This window comes from Nicotiana tabacum, chromosome 5, assembly GCF_000715075.1.
Source record: "Nicotiana tabacum cultivar K326 chromosome 5, ASM71507v2, whole genome shotgun sequence".
Taxonomy (NCBI): Eukaryota; Viridiplantae; Streptophyta; class Magnoliopsida; order Solanales; family Solanaceae; genus Nicotiana; species Nicotiana tabacum.
In genome coordinates, this window is record NC_134084.1 from 139,612,651 (window position 1) to 139,632,295 (window position 19,645).

The 19,645-nt window shown below is 37.7% G+C and overlaps 1 protein-coding gene across 1 annotated transcript; it reads left to right on the forward strand.

Annotated features, from left to right (window-relative positions):
- Positions 1–13,643: 13,643 nt before the first annotated feature.
- On the forward strand, positions 13,644–18,070 carry LOC107805335 (F-box protein PP2-A15). The gene is made up of 3 exons (XM_075254139.1): positions 13,644–14,195; positions 15,090–15,204; positions 17,392–18,070. Exons 1-3 carry the CDS (start codon positions 13,883–13,885, stop codon positions 17,846–17,848), a joined length of 885 nt encoding a protein of 294 aa, XP_075110240.1. The 5' UTR covers positions 13,644–13,882; the 3' UTR covers positions 17,849–18,070.
- The last annotated feature ends 1,575 nt before the right edge of the window (positions 18,071–19,645 follow it).

Here is a 19,645-nt window from a genome sequence, read left to right on the forward strand (position 1 = left end):
TAGGGTTTAGGTCCTGTTTTAGTTAGCTTTGTTAATTAATTTTATTAACTAATTAGTTTAAATAGTGTTGAATTTATTTTAGTTAGATTTGAATTATACTTTGTATTATCTTGATAGATTAGTTAGAATCTAGGGTTTAGGATATGAATTGAAATTTTTGTGTATGAATTGAACCTTTAGGATATGAATTGAGCCTTTAGGATATGAATTGAACCTTAGGATATGAATTGAACTTTTGTGGATATGAATTGAAATTTTTGTGTATGAGTTGAACTTTTAGGATATGAATTGAGCCTTTAGGATATGAATTGAACTTTTGTGGATATGAATTGAAATTTTTGTGTATGAATTGAACTTTTAGGATATGAATTGAGCCTTTAGGATATGAATTGAACTTTTAGGATATGAATTGAACTTTTAGGATATGAAATGAAATTTTTGTGTATGAATTGAACTTTTAGGATATGAATTGAGCCTTCAGGATATGAATTGAACTTTTAGGATATGAATTGAGCCTTTAGGATATGAATTGAACCTTTAGGATATGAATTGGACTTTTAGTTTATGTATCAAATTTTAGTTTATAAATTGAAATTTTAGGAAGAAAGAGAAGTTTGGAGAAATCTGCTACCTATAAAGTGCACATATCAAGTTCATGCAGAGTTCAACATCCTTCTCTTCCAAGAAAAACGTTTTACCTTTAATTCTTTTGATTATCATTTCCATACTTTTGTCACTCAAATCATTGTTTGAATCTGAAGAAATATCACCAATCCCATTAAGTTTGTACAGATCAGACTTGGAAGAAAGTTGAGAATAAAACTTCCTTTTGTCTTTGTCATCACAGAGTCTTATGATCCCCGTTTTATGTGAACTGCCATGAGCAACGGACAACTTTCCATTACCATCAACCTTGTCACTCTCAATTAAACTTCTTTTCCTCTTGGAAAATTAAGTAGAGAATTCTTCTATAACCTCTTCTTTTATTTATAGGAAATATTAAATTCCTACCTATACCATCACTGTTTGAAACACATGCCATTGCCTTCTCATCATCATTGTCGCTAATGAGAACAACAATTGATCAAAGACACGCCCTGTCAGGTACTGTATCCAAGTTATTCTCTATATCCAAGTTCATCCCGAGTAATAGTACTACGAGGATAATCACCAAAGCCACCAGACAGCTTTATGATGCCAATGAAGCAAGATGAGCTATTCAATGAGACTCATATTGTAAAGAAGAAGAAAAAGACTGATCCAGAAAGGTGGGTCGAGGGCCGAGCCTCGACTGTACATGTAAGTTTTTTACTTTTCATTAAGTATTTTGATTTACTTTTATATAAATTTTGAAATACTAATTCAATGTAATTTTTCTTATAGGGTCGCTTCACAACTGACGTGGAGGAATTCATACGCAGTCAGCCACCTAATGAGTCGGGCGAGGCAATCCAACTTTCGGACAAGGATGTTGAAAGAACACTCCTGGAGTACTTTATATACTTTGAACTAGACAATTGAACCAGTTTTTGAATGGGCTTGTAATAAGCGTTAACTTAGTTTTGTTAGCTTAACGTGTTAGTTCTATTGAACTTTATACTTTGTTGGTTTTAATATTGTTGTTGTGTTGTTATTGTTATTATGTTGTTATTGTTGTTGTTGTGTTGTTGTTCTTGTTGGTATTATTGTTGTTGTTGCTTGTAATAGGAAATTTGGTATGCTAGCAGGTGGTGTAACTGCCAAAACAGGCAGTTTCTGCCAAAATTATACCCAGAAAAGCGACCAAGGTTGGTCGCTAATTAACCTAGATTTCCTAAAAAGTTACTAACTTTGGTCGCTATTCTATTAAAACAATAAATTCTGGAAAATAGCGACCAATTTTGGTCGCTTATGTTTAAAAAATAATTAAATTTTTGAAATTAGCGACCAATTTTGGTCGCTCATGTTTAAGAAAAAAAAATTTTAAAAAAAAAAACAACCAACTTTGGTCGCTATTTTCCAGATTTTAAAATATAATATTTGGTTTACAGACCAAAGTTGGTCGCTATGTTTTGATTAATCATAAATAAAAAAAATGTAATTTAAATATAGAGACCAACTTTGGTCGCTAAATTTATATTATTAAAATATTAAAGCGACCAAAGTTGGTCGGTATATTATTTACCCGAAATTTTTGGTCCTTTTACCTTAGAGACCAACTTTGGTCTCTAAGGTAAAGGGACCAGCAAAATAGTGACCAAGCCAGTTTGGACGCTTTTTGGTCACTTTTTGACCTGTAAGCGACCAACTTTGGTTGCTTTTTGTGGTCGCTTTTTTTTGAATTTCTAGTAGTGATTCTTCGAGGTCATTTCCTCTTTTTTTTAAGATATAAGAAAGGAGCTTTTTGTCATCCTTTTTTGAGAGAATGGAGAAGCCCCCGAATTGAGAGCTTTCTTTGGCTATATATAGTCGAGGCACTTTTACCCTTTGCTTGACTCGACACTTTCTTGTCACTAATGAGTCCTGGTCGTGATTTTAGGCATTACTCTTTTCAATTCGTCGGATGTCATAGATAAGAAATAGAGTGGGCTCTATTGACTTTCACTGCCCAGTTACTGAGGCGGTTTCGTCCCTCCATCTGTCGGGGTCATCCTATGTCGAACTTCGGTAGACGGATCATGTTCATTACGAAGTCGAGAGAAATGTAGCCTACAAATTTCCATTCCTTAGTCGCATTCTGTGGGTTTTTAGCGGAGTGGTGGTGTTCTTTCGATCCTCGTGGACCCTTGCGGCGGTTTCGAAATCGAAACGTCGGTTGGCACTGAAACGTTGGTTTGTGGTTACCACCATTATGACACACATTTCTGGGAGACTAAAACGTTTTGTGCCCTATCAGATTCGGATGGCAACTCTTAGGTTTCGTGCTCGGGGAATTTATGTCTCTTATAAATAGAGGGAATTTGTCACTTGATTGATTCACTTCTTCTTTCGCTTGAGAGAGCTCTTCAGATATAACTTTTTCTGATACCTTGAATTTCTGCTTAATTTCTTGTCCACTGAAATCTTTCATCTCTTCTTCTTATTACTTCTTTGGCGCGTTTTCTGCTAAAAAATGCCTGGCGATTCTTCTCGCGACAATCTTCCTACCGCTGATCCGGTACCGGAGAGTTCTATTCAAGTCACCGGAGGGGCAGATGCGGCAGAGGATGAGGAGATTCCCTCAGTGGTTGAGATATTACCTCGCCTAGGGAGAGAGGCGACTGACTTCAGTTTTAGCGGAGGGGCAGAACCGGAACCTGTCCCCTCCGTCATGAGGGAAAGGGGGATTGTAGAGTTGAAAGAAAGGTGGGGAATCCCCAATTACGTCAATATGCGGCCGGTGGAGGGGAACGACATAGTTCACTTCGACCGTCTAGAGTACTGTGTGTTCTAAGCCTACCCCTTTATGGTAGGGTACACACTTCCTCTTCCCATGTTGGTGGTGGATTTTTGCCGTTTCTACGAAGTGTGCCCCGCCCAACTTTCGCCTTATTTGTATAAGTTATTCCTTATGCTGCTCAAGTATGCGGAACTTGTCGGTCATGAGGTCACTTTGGACCATATGCTCAGCATCTTTGCTCCTCAACTGATCCGCGGTTCGATGATTCACATGTGTCCTCAGGGGTCGAGGAGTCTGGTGGTGAATATGGACAATAGGACCAACCGTCGTTTCTACGAGAACTACTTTTATGTGAGGACCGAACACATTGTGGCGAACCTAACGGGATTCCCTGAGAGATGGAACTTCGCACGTAAGTCTGCATCTTTAGTTAGTGAAATGTTCGACTGTTTTTTGCGAGTACTAAATTGTCTCGTCTTTGCAGCTGAGAGATTGCCCCCGCCTCCTGTCGAAGGGATTTGTGAATGAGTGGAGGCCATTCTTCCTCATATAGAGGGAATTCGCGCATGGTCGACCTTTCATGAGAGGTTTGGATGCAGGCCCCTTACAGGTGAGATGACGCCTTTATCTACTGGTCTCTTTTTTTTTATTAGCCTCTTATGCATCGTTCGTCGTTGCTAGGGAGGGTGCGGAGAGCAAGGGCTCTTCAGCTAGCTTTTCGCTAGCCGGCCGCATCTGCTCTCCCTATCGCAATATCCACTGTACGACCTTCGTCGAGGGCTGCTTCAATTGAATCTTCAGCCTTGGTTATTCCAGCGAGGGCCGCTTCCCAGGACAAGGTCCCGACCAATGTCGTTCGCCCAACGGATGAGTCACCATCTACTGGAGAGGAAGAGGGCCCATCGAAGAGATGTAGAGTAGAGTTTAAGACGGCGCCCCCAACAGTAATTCATCTAGATGACTCTCCCCTGACGGGCTCCGAAGAGGGTGTTACTGCGGCTCCTCCCATATGGACGGAGCAAACCGTTGGAGTTGTTGGTGCCCGCGATCAGCAATCAAAAACTCCTGTTGTCGTCTTGGCTCAATCAGAAGTCTCTGCCGTTGTTGATGATCAACACCTTGTCGCGGTAGAGAACTAGACCTCTGGGGTTGCTGTTGTGATTTCAGACGTGCCTTCATCTTCTGCAATGGGTCGTGCTTCCTCTTCAGTAGCAGAAAGGGGAAAAGATGTGGTGATTGATGACTATGAGTCTGAGTCAGACCTGGACCCCGACGATGTTAGGATGTTTGAGGAGAGTCTCACTCATTCAGTGGTTAATGCGGGGGGACTCGGCCTGTATTCTTCAGATCCCTTCCGGCGTTAATCTCTTGGAGGAGGGGGAAGATCTGGTACCGCAATTCAGCCTGTTATGCTCCGAAGCTAAGAACGAGTCCCTTCGGGATGTTCCCGATGCTGAGTTGAGGGTCGAGGTAGCCATCATGGGCTTAAGGGCACGTTACATTTTGTTTTCGCTTTATGCTTTCACCCTTTTCGAAAGTACTAGTTTAACCCCGTCTTTACGTTTTCCAGACATGCATGGTGGAAGTGGAAAGCATTCGCAGGGCCAACATTCGGGCAAGGGTTTACTTGAAAATGCTGGAGAAATACCGTCGCTACCATTACAGGTGTCGCGATATGCATGAGTGGTTGGGGACGGATCCCCATAATCGGGCTCTTGGTGAGGAGTTGGAGAAAAGAGATCAGGAATTGATGCAGGCCATCGCAGCAAGAGCGAACTCGAGGATCAACTTCGCATTAAGGACGAGGAGCTCGAGTTGGGTAAGGGGATCACAGCGAAGTGTGAGCATTTGTAGGGTAGGTTGAGGTCGATCCAGTCAGAGATGGACCAGAACTTGGTCAAGGTCGAGGCGATGAGCTCGGAGTGGATGAGAAAATTAACCGCGACTGAGAGCAAAGTCGCTGGATTGGAAAACACTGAGAGTACCTTTTCCGAGGCTTTGGCGAGGGCGACGACCTTGGAGAACACCATCCGCGTACTCCAATCCGAACAGGAGTCAGAGAGAGCGATAGCTACCCTTAAGGAGGCGAGGCTCGAGGAGTGCATTTGGCGTGATTGATCAAGGGCATCAGTTCTGGGAGATCGGGGCGCAGCTCTGGAGGCAGAAAATGAGCAATTACAGGCTCAGGTTCAGTCATCTTCCACTGCCGTTCCTCGCCAAATGCATGAGCTCTGGGTTTATGATGAAGCCCAGCGGGACATATATAAGAGTTTGTGGGAGGCAGGCACCGTGGCTGAGGATGCTTATGAAGAAGCGCGAGCGAAAGCTCGGGAGGCTCGCATTAACTATGGATATGACGCGGCGACACCCGAAGCTAATGGGGATGCGGATGATGGTAATGGAGAACCTCTTGGAGACGGTGATGATAGTGGTGATGGTGACGGCGGTGATGACGCCGAATGAAGAATGTTGTCCTTTGTTTTTATTTTCATTTTGTTTGTCGACTGTCAATTGTTCATTTTCTTTGGTTGGCCTGGGCCATATGTAAGCGACGGTAGCCCACACTATGACTTTGCATAAATAAAAGTTCTTTTATTTGCTATTTTCCTTATACTTCACTTTTTATTTCAATTGTTCATGGTTTTGGTGCAAGATAGGGACTCGTCTGACGAGTCCCGGTTTTCCTTTTCTTTCGGTGGTTGTCGACCTTTAGGGGTGTCATTTCAAACTTATCAATATGTCGGGCCATCGTCGTTCGATTGAGGTCAAACCCTTCTCTTTTTTGGCGAAGGCCCTTGACCTTGAAGGGTGTTATTTCGAATCTTATCGAAATAACAGTCTGTCGTCGTTCGATCGAGGTCAAACTCTTCTTTTATTCTGGCGAAGGCCCATAGCCTTAAAGGGTGTTATTTCGAACTTATCAAAATAATAGCCCATCGTCGTTCGATCGAAGTCGAACTCTTCTTTTCATTTGGAGAAGGCCCTTAGCCTTAAAGGGTGTTATTTCGAACTTATCAAAATAACAGCCCGTCGTCGTTCGATCGAGGTCAAACTCTTCTTTTATTTTGGCGAAGGCCCTTAGCTTAAAAGGGCATTATTTCGAACTTATCGAAATAACAGCCCGTCGTCATTCGATCGAGGTTGAACTCTTCTTTTCTTTTGGCGAAGGCCTTTAGCCTTAAAGGGTGTTATTTCGAACTTATTGAAATAACAGCCCGTCGTCGTTCGATCGAGGTCGAACTCTTCTTTTCTTTTGGTGAAGGCCCTTAGCCTTAAAGTGTGTTATTTAGAACTTATCGAAATAACAGCCCGTCATCGTTCGATCGAGGCCGAACTCTTCTTTTCTTTTGGCGAATGCCCTTAGCCTTAAAGGGTGTTATTCGAACTTATCGAAGTAACAACCCGTCGATGTTCGATAGAGGTCGAACTCTTCTTTTCATTTGGCGAAGGCTCTTAGCCTTAAAGGGTGTTATTTCGAACTTATCGAAATAACAGCCCATCATCGTTCGATCGAGGTCGAACTCTTCATTTCTTTTGGCGAAGGCCCTTAGCCTTAAAGGGTGTTATTTCGCACTTATCGAAATAACAGCCCGTCACCGTTCGATCGAAGTCGAACTCTTCTTTTCTTTTGGTGAAGGCCCTTAGCCTTAAAGGGTGTTATTTCGAACTTATCGAAATAATAGCCCGTCGTCGTTCGATCGAGGTCAAACTCTTCTCTTCATTTGGCGAAGGCCCTTAGCCTTAAAGGGCGTTATTTTGAACTTATCAAAATAACAGTCGGTCATCGTTCGATCGAGGTTGAACTCTTCTTTTCTTTTGGCGAAGGCCCTTAGCCTTAAAAGGAGTTATTTCAAACTTATCGAAATAACAGCCCGTCATCGTTCGATCGAGGTCGAACTCTTCTTTTCTTTTGGCGAAGGCCCTTAGCCTTAAAAGGTGTTATTTCGAACTTATCGAAATAACAGCCCGTCGTCGTTCGATCGAGGATGAACTCTTCTTTTCTTTTGGCGAATGCCCTTAGCCTTAAAGGGTGTTATTACGAACTTATCGAAATAACAGTCCGCCGTCGTTCGATCAAGGTTGAACTCTTCTTTTCTTTTGGTGAAGGCCCTTAGCCTTAAAGGGTGTTATTTCGAACTAGTCGAAATAACAGCCCGTCGTCGCTCGATCGAGGTTGAACTCTTCTTTTCTTTTGGCGAAGGCCCTTAGCCTTAAAGAGTGTTATTTTGAATTTATCGAAATAATAGCTCGTCGTCATTCGATCGAGATCGTACTCTTCTTTTCATTTGGCGAAGGTCCTTAGCCTTAAAGGGTGTTATTTCGAACTTATCGAAATAACAGCCCGTCGTCGTTCGATCGAGGTCGAACTCTTCTTTTCATTTAGCGAAGGCCCTTAGCCTTAAAGGGTGTTATTTTGAACTTATCGAAATAACAGTCGGTCGTCGGTCGATCAAGGTCGAACTCTTCTTTTCTTTTGGCGAAGGCCCTTAGCTTTAAAGGGTGTTATTTTGAATTTATTGAAATAACAGCCCGTCATCGTTCGATCGAGGTCGAACTCTTCTTTTCTTTTGGCGAAGACCCTTAGCCTTAAAGGGTGTTATTTCAAATTTATCGAAATAACAGCTGGTCGTCAGTCCCGGTTTCTAGAGAGTTGGACATCTTTCGTGGGAGTCCCAGTCTGTTTGGTATTGCTTGCACCAAATGGAGCAATGTTGGTGAATACGAGGTGTTGATGTTTCGTTTAGGTTCGTGTTGTGTACGCCTTATGGTTTTCTTGTCTGACTCATGCCATCTAGCTTAGAGATGTTGCCGGCACGAGGTATTTCAGCCGTGTTGAAGCAATTTGTCCTTCAATCGAGATGTTCTTGTGTATGTTCGTCCATACGGGTGTTATGTGCTTGCTCAGACAAATAGTGGGAGGTGAGGATGAGATTTTTTTTGCTCCCGCCTGGTGGACTAGTGGGGGAATACAGGTCGGTAACATCGTTTGCTTTGTTTAGTATATCGATGGTTGATGGGGCGAAGATTTCCGAGCCCGGTGATCTTGCTTGGCTCTTCTTCCTCTTCTACGCTGCTCTTGAGTCTCGCGTGGGTTGGGTTTTTCCTCCGCGTTCCTTTTTGTGAGTGATTGTATTTCTTGGTTTCGATCTGGTAGAAACTAGGAAATTTTCACTAAGAAATCCCCACAGACTGCGCCAAATTGTTTGACTCAAAAGATATTAAAACCTTTTTGAACAAATCAATCAAAGATAAAGGGGTAAATCATAGTCAAACATAATTAATTCCGGATCGAAAAGTCAACAATAATGATTACATATGGGACGAAAGAGGCATGATTGATCTTATTAAAATTCAACATTGTCGTTCTCGTCAATTGATGAGGAAGTAAATTTACTTATATTCTTCGAGGTCATTTCCTCTTTTTCTTGAAGATATAAGAAAGGAGCTTTTTGTCATCCTTTTTTGAGAGAATGGAGAAGCCTCCGAATTGAGAGCTTTTGGCTATATATAGTTGAGGCCCTTTTATCCTTTGTTTGTCTCAGCATTTTCTTGTCACTAATGTGTCCTGGTCGTGATTTTAGACATTACTCTTTTCGATTCGTCGGATATCACAGAGGAGAAATGAAGTGGGCTCTATTGACTTTCACTGCCCAGTTACTGAGGCAGGGTGTCGGACAACCTGGTCGTGGTGGTCAGATTTTGACCAATACAAGCACCAAGGGAGATATTTATCTCCGTAATTCAAAACTAATTTTAGATTACAACTATTTACAAGAGGCCATGGTGACAATTATATATTCTTTTTTGTGAAAATTATAAAGTATAGCCACTCTAAAAAGTACTAGTTGCAATTTTTTTTATATTAGTATATAAAATACAAAGATAGGCATATTTTATCCATAATCAATGTATATTTTTTGTATATTAGTTAGCAGATATAATTATTTTTGCTTTTTCGTAAGTTCTTTTGTCACGGTAGGTGACCTAAATGAGATTATATAATAACACATTTTCCTTAACTCAACATGTATCGGTCATTGCTCTCCAGTTTTGGGACGTGATCGTATTTTTTCGGCCTCAAAAATTTTTTTTTCCCCAAAAAAGAGGAAATATAACAGTAAAAGAATAAAACGAGAATATCAAATTCCACAAAACATACTGTTTCATTTGCGGTGGCGTACAAATTTATGTACGTAACTTTCTTGGTTGGGTAGCAAACATATGCGAAAGCAATAATTAAATTGACAAACTATCTGCCATTGTTAAGTCCATCATACGAAGTTTAGAATTAAAGGCAAAAATGCAATTGAAATTTTTTAGAAGTCGGCACTTGAAAATTTTCAATAATAAATATATAAATACATTTGGCACAAATCACAATCACAATTAACAAACCTTTCCCTTTTCTTAATACCTTAATAGAACACGTACCCTAATAGACTCTAGCTTTAGGCTGCCATTATTGTGAGACCATAATTATGTTTAAGGAATGAGGACCACAATTAGTCTTAATCAGTTAAAATAAAAATGTAACAGAAAAAAAGACTGTTACGTGATTGGTCAACTTTTATAAAAGTAGGACAAAGTCCAAACGTATATGTGAATTTCGTGAAATGTAGTCACAAATAATCGAGGAACAAAGTTTAGTACTAGATCTAATAATTAAAAAGTTTAATTCGAAACAAAAAAAGGTGGATTTCTTTTTATTTATTTGGCAAATTGTCATTAGTAAATATATGAAAAGTAATATTTACTTGGCTAATTGTTTTTTTTTAAATAATTAAAGTAATTGGTTTTTTTGATTTATTTGGCTAATTGGTTTCTTTTATCTTCTAAAATAATTTACAACGTTCATCGCGTGAAAATAACATGTCTGCATTAAAAATTAGAGCCTATCAAACATGCTTTATTCTCAATTGAAAAATATAAAGAAAGTGAGAAAATTTAAAAACTCGTGTCAAATATCTTTACATTAGAAATTATTTGGTGCATATATCCCTGAAAAGCATGTGAAATAGGAACTTTGTGGTGATTGGAGAATGGTAATGTATTAATTTTCTTATAATTTCATTGTCATTAGTCTGTAATTTGAGCCCCCATAGGCTATACTAAGCTACCTACTTATTTTTTTAAAGTTCCATATGATACACAACTCACAAATTCTTTTCAATTAGGTTAGGAAATGGTCTATTCTTGATTTTAGTAGGCTACATTAGCTTCTTTTTAAAAAAAAATATAAAAAAATCTGAGCAAATTCTAAGATTAAGGATAAAGTAGTTTTCTTTAACCATATTATAAACCCATTTGGGAAACACTATGTGATTGATCAAGGACATGTGATATATATAGTGAAAGTAAACGAAGAAAAAAGAAATCATGAAAGAGGCATGACGATATTTTCAGAATTACTTGCATTTTTACAAGGTTTATGTATAACAAAGAAAAATAACTTATACTACGGCAAATTACTTGCACTTCTAAAAGGTTTTTATAACGAAGAAAAAATAACTTATACTACCACTTAAAGTTGATGTGAAATTACATGTTGTACTTACTCTACTCGAGCATAATAATTTTTTATATCGACATATATTTGATGGTTGTAAATTACTTATTTTTAATGTGGACATGTCGAAGATTAGTCGGTCTTACCAAGAGGCCAACAAAGTTGTTGACGGCTCACAAAATGTGAAAATTTAAATTATTATAACGACAATACAAATAGCATGTTTGCTAGGCTTTTTGATAGCTAAAAGTACTTTTATTTTCTTTTGAAAATGCAATATTTTTGGAAATTTAATGTGTTAATTAGTCGAAAAAGGAAAAGTGATTTTGAGCTGCATTGGGGTTTTGACACAGTTACCCACAAAAACAAACTATTTACCCTTATTTACCCATTTATTTTTCTACCCATAAACTAACTATATTTCCTACTCATAGTAGTTTTTGTGGGGAATTTTTTCTTTATTCTCCAATTCTTTTTTATTTCTATGCTTCTTTTCTTTTTTTTTCTCTTTTCTCCTTTTCTTTTTTCTCGGTTTCTTCTTCTATTTTTTTCTTTTTTCCTTTTCTAATTTCATTTAACTTCTTTTTTTATATTCTTTTTCTCTTCATAATCTAATTTCATTTACTGTTTTCACTATTTTTTATTATTCTTTTTTTATACTATTACTAAAGAAAAATCAAATTGTGTATCTATTAAATGTAGCTAATACAATCAAAAAATATTAACTAACATATGATACCAGTATAGTATATAGTTATACCAACAGGGTATACAATTGTACGCAAAGAGTTAAAAAAATTAATTCAATTATTAAACTGAAATAATATCAGTTGTCAATAAAAATTTCTAAAAGGATCTAATTGTAAGTATGTTGTTACATTATATATCATACTATAATTTTATTTTATTTTGCATTTTCAGTTTGCCCCTCACGCTGGGTAAAAACTTAAAGCAAATTAAAAGAGAAAAGACAAGTGAATTTACGTGTAATAAGTATACTATTATAGTATATTGTATACTATTACAACATACTGTTACAGTATATTGCATATTATTATAGTATACTATAATACTATATTGTATACTATAATAGTATATTGTTGCATTGCAGTATAACTATATACTCCTATAGTATATTGTATACTGTAGCGGTATACTGTTAGGTAAATGTGTTCTTCTTTGATTATTACCATATACCATTGTAGTATATTGTAAATTATAATAGTATACTATTGCAGTATAGCTATATACTCCTACAACATATTGTATACCGTAACAGTATATTGTAGTTGTGTTCTTCTTCCATTTTCAACTAAAAAATTCAATCTCAATCACCTCAAATCAGCTCCAAATGCTATCAAATTTCAGTATGAACTTCCAGAAGGTACTATAAGCAATATTTAACAATACCCACTTTGAATCAAACAAGAAATCTTCAAAATAAAAATTTTAAATTCAAGGGCCAAGGCAAGAGAAAGAGTTAGGGAAAGAACAATCAAGAAAAAGTGGAGTAGAATTGAAACTTGCCAGAAGTCAACTTCTCAAATAATCATATCTAATTTCTTTTTGAATAAGGATATAAGGGAAATGGAAGAGTTTGTCCAAGTCTTCTTCACGGAGGCGAACTTTATCCAAGTCATTGATATCTGGGTGTGTCAAAAGGAAGAGTTTGTGCGCAAGAACTAGTTGGGGTTGTTGTGTTCCTTCTTCCGCATCCATGGCTACCTTTTTCTTTGCTATTTCTTGGTTTTTTTGCTTCACTGTATTTCAGATTCTTTCTTGTGGAAGAGTTTATACAAAACCCGAGTAAATAGTTTGGGGCGCATGGATATGAGTAGTAAATAGTTTGGGCCTGAACATTAAAGAGTAAATAATTTGAAATTGATGGATATAAAGTTATATTTTCACAAATAATTTTTTGATGTGGAAAAGAGAGTACAAATTACTCAAAAGGAGAAGCATAAAAAGAAAATTAATTTCAAGACCAAAATAAACTTGTTAGTAATATTATTTATAATACTACCGCTTATTGATTTCTAATGAAAAATAAACTATTAGAACATTGTCCTCAGGGGCGGAGGTAGAGTGCGGGATGCGAGTTCGGCCGAATTCAATATTTTTTTTTCAAACTATGTATTTGTTTTGAAATCCATTGAATATGTACAACTTATTAATTTAAAATCCAGTAACTTAAAAGGATTATAATTCCAAATCCATAAGGTTCAAATCCTGGCTCCACCTCTGTTCCATTCTCCTCCATAGTGGTTTTACCATTATCTTCGCTAACTCTTTCTTTGTGTATATCTAACCAAATCTCAAATAAAAAGTGAAACATTTTAATTATATAAATTGAAAATTTTAGTTAAAGTCCCTAATAATAAATAAGTAAAGCATTATTCTTTTAAATAATATCACTTGCAAGGTAAATATACACATGTCCTTTTTTCATAATTTGATGATTAAAATTGCATTTGAAAAGATCAGTCAAGCATAAATTGTTGTTCTAATACGGACACAAATACTTGTGTTATTTGACCAAATACAATCTATTAGAATCATTTCAAATAATTTTTATTATTAGGTTGTTGGATAAGGATGACACTGCTGGTAGTAGCTACAACTTGAGTGTCCCTTTTTATAATAGCAATATATTTTATGAGATAATTATTACTCATACATGTAATATATTCTTTAAAAAAACAAATAAATTTAAATATTATACCCTTCTGAAAAATATCGGAAAGATATTTAGGCAGAATTCTCTGTTATAATATTCTCAAAAGAGTAATAAAAGGGAGAAAGCAAATTGTAAACTGCGGAAATCTTCCACATTACGAAAGCGGGTTGTTAAGAAAATTCTCACGCATCTCTTCCATACTGATCACCACCGCACTCGGCCATTCACCGTCTTCACTCCACCACTTTACATCACCGGCGACCACCGCATCACCACCGGGACTAATAATGAATTGACACAATTGCCTCCCCCTCAAAACAAAAAAAAACTGCCAAATCGCATGGGCGCATCATTATCTAACCTGACGGAAAACGGGTCAGCCGACGGCAGACCAGGGCTAGGTGATATACCGGAAAGTTGCGTGGCGTGCGTTTTCATGTACCTAACGCCGCCGGAGATTTGTAACCTTGCTCGTCTCAATCGTGCTTTTCGTGGTGCTGCTTCTTCTGACGCTGTTTGGGAATCTAAACTTCCTTGTAATTACCACCAACTGCTCGACCTTTTGCCTCGGCAAAATTACGAGGGTCTCTGTAAGAAAGACATATTTGCGCTCCTCGCTCGTTCCGTCCCGTTTGATGATGGCAATAAGGCATGTTGAATTTTTTGTGAAGTTCCTTATTTCTGCTGACATTTATTTCTGAAGGATAATTTATAAATGATGGGGTTTTTGGGTCAAAATTGATGCTGGGGCTGCTCCGTAGTTGTCATTTGATGTTTTAGCTGATATATGAAGTATGTAGTATGCAAGTTTAGTTTTCAAGTTGAACTGGAGTAGTACCACCAAAGATTGTGGTGGGGTGGTAGTACCCCTCCGTCCTTAACCAGATTTGGGTTTGAGCCTGGAATGGAGTTGCCTTGGTAGGGATTTCTTTACTCCTAAAAGTGGGACTTCCAATGCGAATCCAGATTAGTCGTGCCCCAAAGTAGGTATGGAGCATTTGCTGGAAAACCACACACACACACACAAAATAGAGTGGTAATATTTGTTGTGGTTAACATTCGTACTTTATGCTGCTTCCTTTGCCCTTCTGCCTTTTGAATGTGGAACAGTGATAACACTGATGAGTTATTTACTCATATTTTAATTATTTTTTTTATAGTTTTTTCCCCATATCTTCCCTGACCAAATGGGTAAGTGGTGTTGGCTAACGATAAGTATGGTTTTCTCTAAATTGATAAAGGTTGTGTCTAGGCCAACCTGCTATGACTATTAGTTTTTGGGTACGGTATTTTTCTATTGTGTTCACTTTGCTTGTATGGGGAAGGATTATGAAATGTAAAGTTACCACTGCTTAATTTCTCTGTGTGTACTGTTCACCTCACTCTTGCTCTTGAGGTCTGGGAAAGAAAGTTTGAGGAATAAGTTGATCTTCTTGTAGCAGTTGAATTTGGTATATTTTATGAGTTCAATTTTAGCTACAATGTTTTGGAGTGATGTTTGATCTCACTAAGATGTATGTTTTTTATGGGGGAGAATATGCAGGAAGTATGGTTGGACAGAATAAGTGGAAGGATTTGCATGTCGATATCCTCGAAAGCGATGTCGATAACTGGTATGGAAGACAGGAGACACTGGAACTGGTTTCCTACACAAGAATCAAGGTTAGATTAGTCGGTTGAAACCCTTGTGTAACAATGTTGTTTAAGCTTATTGCTGCAGTGATGAAATGATTTTGAAGTTTTGAACTGATTGGATATCCACTTCTGAAATGATATTAGTAGCTAGTTTTTTTCCTAATCAATTGGGCTAAGTACGTATTTTGGGATTTCCCCATGCATCACAGGATAAAATTATTATGAGCAATACATGTTAAAATAAGTTTTTCTTTTAATGTTTTATATGATTTTTGAAAATATTGGTGGTATCAGACCAGCTTATGCTGACCTAGACTAGTCCACTGACCACTGGGCAACCTATTTAGCCCACAAGCATAGGTTGCCAATGTAACCATGCCTACTAAGGTTGGAGCAGACCAAGTGTTATAGAAGAAATTTGGACCTAAAATTTCCAAGTTGTTCCTCCCTTGCCTCAATCACTAGGCCATTCTCTTGGGGACATGTGCAAAAGAGGTCTATGTGTTCACCGAGAGGCAAAAATGGACAAAACAAACTCAATTGGAGTAGTCATTATTTAGCTTCACTTTCAGCCTTCTCTCTAAACCCGAGTGCTGGGGCGGATTTTTAAGTGGAAAATTTTCTTATTTACTTGCCAGTATATGGTGTTGACATCGCTTGACTTACAGTGCCCTCAGCTTTTTTGCCTGATTAGAGTTATTAGTGGGCTGCTTTCGACATCTTTTTCTAACAGATGAGGTTGTACTTGGAAGAGCAAAATTTGACTGATTTAGCATCTTTTTCGGACAAATCATGGCAAATGCAATAAAATATTTTCCATTTTAAGTAATGATACCTCTTCCAATTTCTGGTTAGAACGAGATATCTGATGTGTATTAGTTGCATCTATGGGAAAATGGCTGTTATGTTGTCATATTTTGATTTATTTTATTGAATATGTCATTGTCTTGAAAATTCATAACTGAGAATTGGATAAATTAAGAACATTAAGATTTTAATGGATGTGTCTTATTTAATGCTCATAGTCTGGAAGTGTGCTTGGTGGTTTGGCAACTCACTTCTGTGGCAATTGAAGCCTTTAACTTGTCAGGCCTGCTCTGTTGTATAAAGCACCAAATCAATCCGTTAATTAATCTTTTCTATCAAATATACGATCAGCATTAACTCGTTTATCTTATTTACTTACTGGTGTAGCTAGAAGCAGCATGTGAAACTATGGTCTATGTATTAGCAATATGAAAATGTGGTAATGGATTTGAATGCTCAATGCCTAACACTTCCATCTTGCATCTTCTTTGCATCAATATCCATGGTATATTCCTGAATGAACTGGAACATGAAATGAATTTATAAGAACACCAGTTGCTCATCCAGTTGAGAAATTGTTGAAGCAATGTTCTTAAAGGATCTGAAAGCGCTTTTTCCCTGAAGAAACAAGAAGACAGCAGACCCGTGCAACGAACTGGTCTTGTAGAGTATTTCCTTTTTCCCTCTTTAAATAAGTCATGTAGCCTTGACTCTGAGTGCATTTACATGGATTTTCATCATCAATTGATAGGTTGAAGTAGTTAGATAGAACTGTACATAATAGGGAAAAGAAAGAAAAAAATAAGATCGAATTGTGGACCCAGGATTATAAGCTGTAGTTGGGACGTTTTTCTGCTTTCGTAGCTACATGACTTTTTGACTTAGCTGTGTTAGGATTTTATTGGAGCATTTGTCTGTTCAAAATGTCAAATATTATTTTTCTGGTAAAACTGAAGTTAACTTACATATTGTTTTTTTGGCTAATTTTGATTCATACTAGCTGACTGAATAATGGCAGCAATTGCCTTCTTAGGACTCAACCTTTCGACAATGAACTCACTTTCTTGAGAATATAAACCGAACCACTAGTACCAGATTGTGGTACTACCTGCTGTTGCATGCTAATTCCTTTTTATTCTCTTCGTTGCAATATGTGATAGCTCATGAACTCCGAGCTTTCTTCTCGGTTAACCCTTCATGCTATCCTCTCTCTCTCTCTCTGGCTGTGTGTGTGTGCGCGTGGGGTTTTTTATGGGGGGGGGGGGGGTTGCAGATGGTCCTGCTCAAGTCTCCTCCTCTTCTCCATTGAATTATACATGAAAGTACTAGTTTTTCCTTCTTACTTTTGCACAACTGACCATTGCTGGTGATGAGGGATATCGTAAACTTTGACAATTTTTCTTGCAGGTTCCATGTTGTGGCATATTGCCAGCAGGTATGGTGGTTTGAATTAAGCGGCACGGTGAAGTTTCCTTTTCCTCCTGATATATACACACTAACATTCAGAGTTCACCTTGGGAAAATTTTCAAAAGACTCGGCCGGCGTGCTTGCAACTTTGAGCATACTCATGGATGGGATTTGGGGCCAGTACGGTTTGAACTGTCTACTTCTGATGGGCAATATGCAGTTAGTGAGTTCTTTCTAGATGACATTGGGCAAGATGATGCAAATGGGAATATCAAGCGTGGGAGCTGGATTGAGTACAAGGTGGGTGAATTTATTGTCAGTTCGTCAGATCCGGTGACTGAAGTTAGATTTTCAATGAAACAGATTGACTGCACACATTCCAAAGGTGGGCTTTGTGTAGATTCTGTATCAATTACCCCCAGTGATCTGAAAGTCCATACAAGCAAAGGGGTTTGAAGTATCTGTAAGTGACATGTTTTCTTGTCAATGCTCCCAGAAAAAAATTTGTTGGGTTTGCCGCCTTAAAACCTCTCTTTTGTGGAGAATGTCATTGTAAATTTTTTGCCTTAGGTGTGTCGGTCTTTCTCCATGTAAATGTTACTGTTATGTACTTGATCCAGTTTTGTTGCATAGAATAGAATACGTTTTGCAGAAGATCAAGAAAATATACTTTGCTCATTTTCATTAGAGAAAAGTTCTAGCTGTTTTGTCATTTTATGTACAGAAAAATATGATTCATTTCTTCCACTTCTATAGAACATTTCAGCACTTTAAGTTCTCAACTTTGTAGAATCCTCCCTTCGTTCTCTCTACTACACTTATGTTGTATTATTGTTTACTATAGTCTTTCTGTTATGTGATTTTTGGTTATTATGACATCTTGATCATTAACAACCTTTTCTATGTGCTGGATTCACTTGCATTTAATGGTAAGTCAATGTGCTCTGAACTGCAGGAAAGTTGTCTCTGATTGTTACATGCGATGGCCATAGTTTTCTTCTCTTCTTATCATTCTATAGTTGGGACATCTGCTTGGCTAATCCTTGTTCCAATTTAGACTTAATACTAGCTTATCCTCTCCCCCCAACCAAGTCTCTTCCTGTCGCATAATGTATTTACGTGGGACTTTTAAGGGATTTTGTCAAATATATGAAGAAACATCTAAAGCAAAGATTGTAAGATTGGTTTTTCTTGTTTCGGGTGGAGGGTTTATGTCCCAACAATATAATAGACAAATGTAGACAAGATCCATCTATACTTTTTGGCTTGGCGCCTTCAAAATATTCTCTTGAGGTTACTAGCATGGCCATTAGATTTTGTCTTTTATTAAGCAATCCAACAACTTCAGCATATAAGTCTACCAGAACAGTTGTTCACGCTGATAGGAAAGCAAATATAAGCTGTCACCTACTTCATAATGTAGACTAGTGGTCCTGACGAATGATATACTTCGAGTTCCTATTATTATAGGAGTTCCGCTTATTTTGATACCCGATTTTGCTCCATTGGCGAGGGAACTCAAATCAGGAGATTGAGTCATCAAGGAAGCAAAGTCGGAAGAGTCATTCTAAACCCAAAGATGTGGCCTAATAATCAATGAAGTGAGTTAAAAATTATGAGATCTCAACTTTATATCCAGCAGAGATAAAAACACTCGTCTGTCTAAGCCTTCTTACTTGAGGTACACTAAGGTTGAGTATTTAAAAGGCACAAGACTTTTGTTCGTCTTTGTGTTCAATTTAGGTGAACATAAAATTGTTCTAGAATTAAATTGTGAATGGATTCCTTGAGTCATTATATTTCGGCGGAGCTTTTCCACAATCTTATACTATTCGCACAATCTCATCCCAAAAAAAAAGAAAAGAAAAAGACCTCTAATCCAAATCAAAATCAATTTTGAGAAACCAGTCACCGTTTTCGAAACCGTGTAATGATTGCCTACTCCCACCGGCTGAGAAGCAAGGAAGCAACTGCAGATGTGTCGTTTATGAAAGGGATTGGAATAATGTGATTGAAAGGTCACTTGCATTGGCCAGAAATTTATTTTGTGTTTTAAAAATTATTTAACCTCATCAAAATTTAGGTTATAATTTGAACTAGTAAATTATACAATCAAATTGCATATGATTTGAACTAGTAAATTAACTATACTAATCAGAGCTTGCTTTAACTAAGGTTTGGTTCGCCTAAAAAATTTAGCAGCTCCAGTTAAACTAGCTAAAGAGGCCAGGTCTTGCTACCATTATCCGTTTG

Bases quoted from the DNA above. Each gene is read 5' to 3' on its own strand.
- LOC107805335 (XM_075254139.1), top strand. From the start codon at position 13,883: ATGGGCGCATCATTATCTAACCTGACGGAAAACGGGTCAGCCGACGGC. The intron at 14,196-15,089 runs GTTGAATTTTTT...ATATGCAGGAAG, and splicing joins TGATGATGGCAATAAGGCAT to TATGGTTGGACAGAATAAGT. The intron at 15,205-17,391 runs GTTAGATTAGTC...TTTTTCTTGCAG, and splicing joins TTTCCTACACAAGAATCAAG to GTTCCATGTTGTGGCATATT.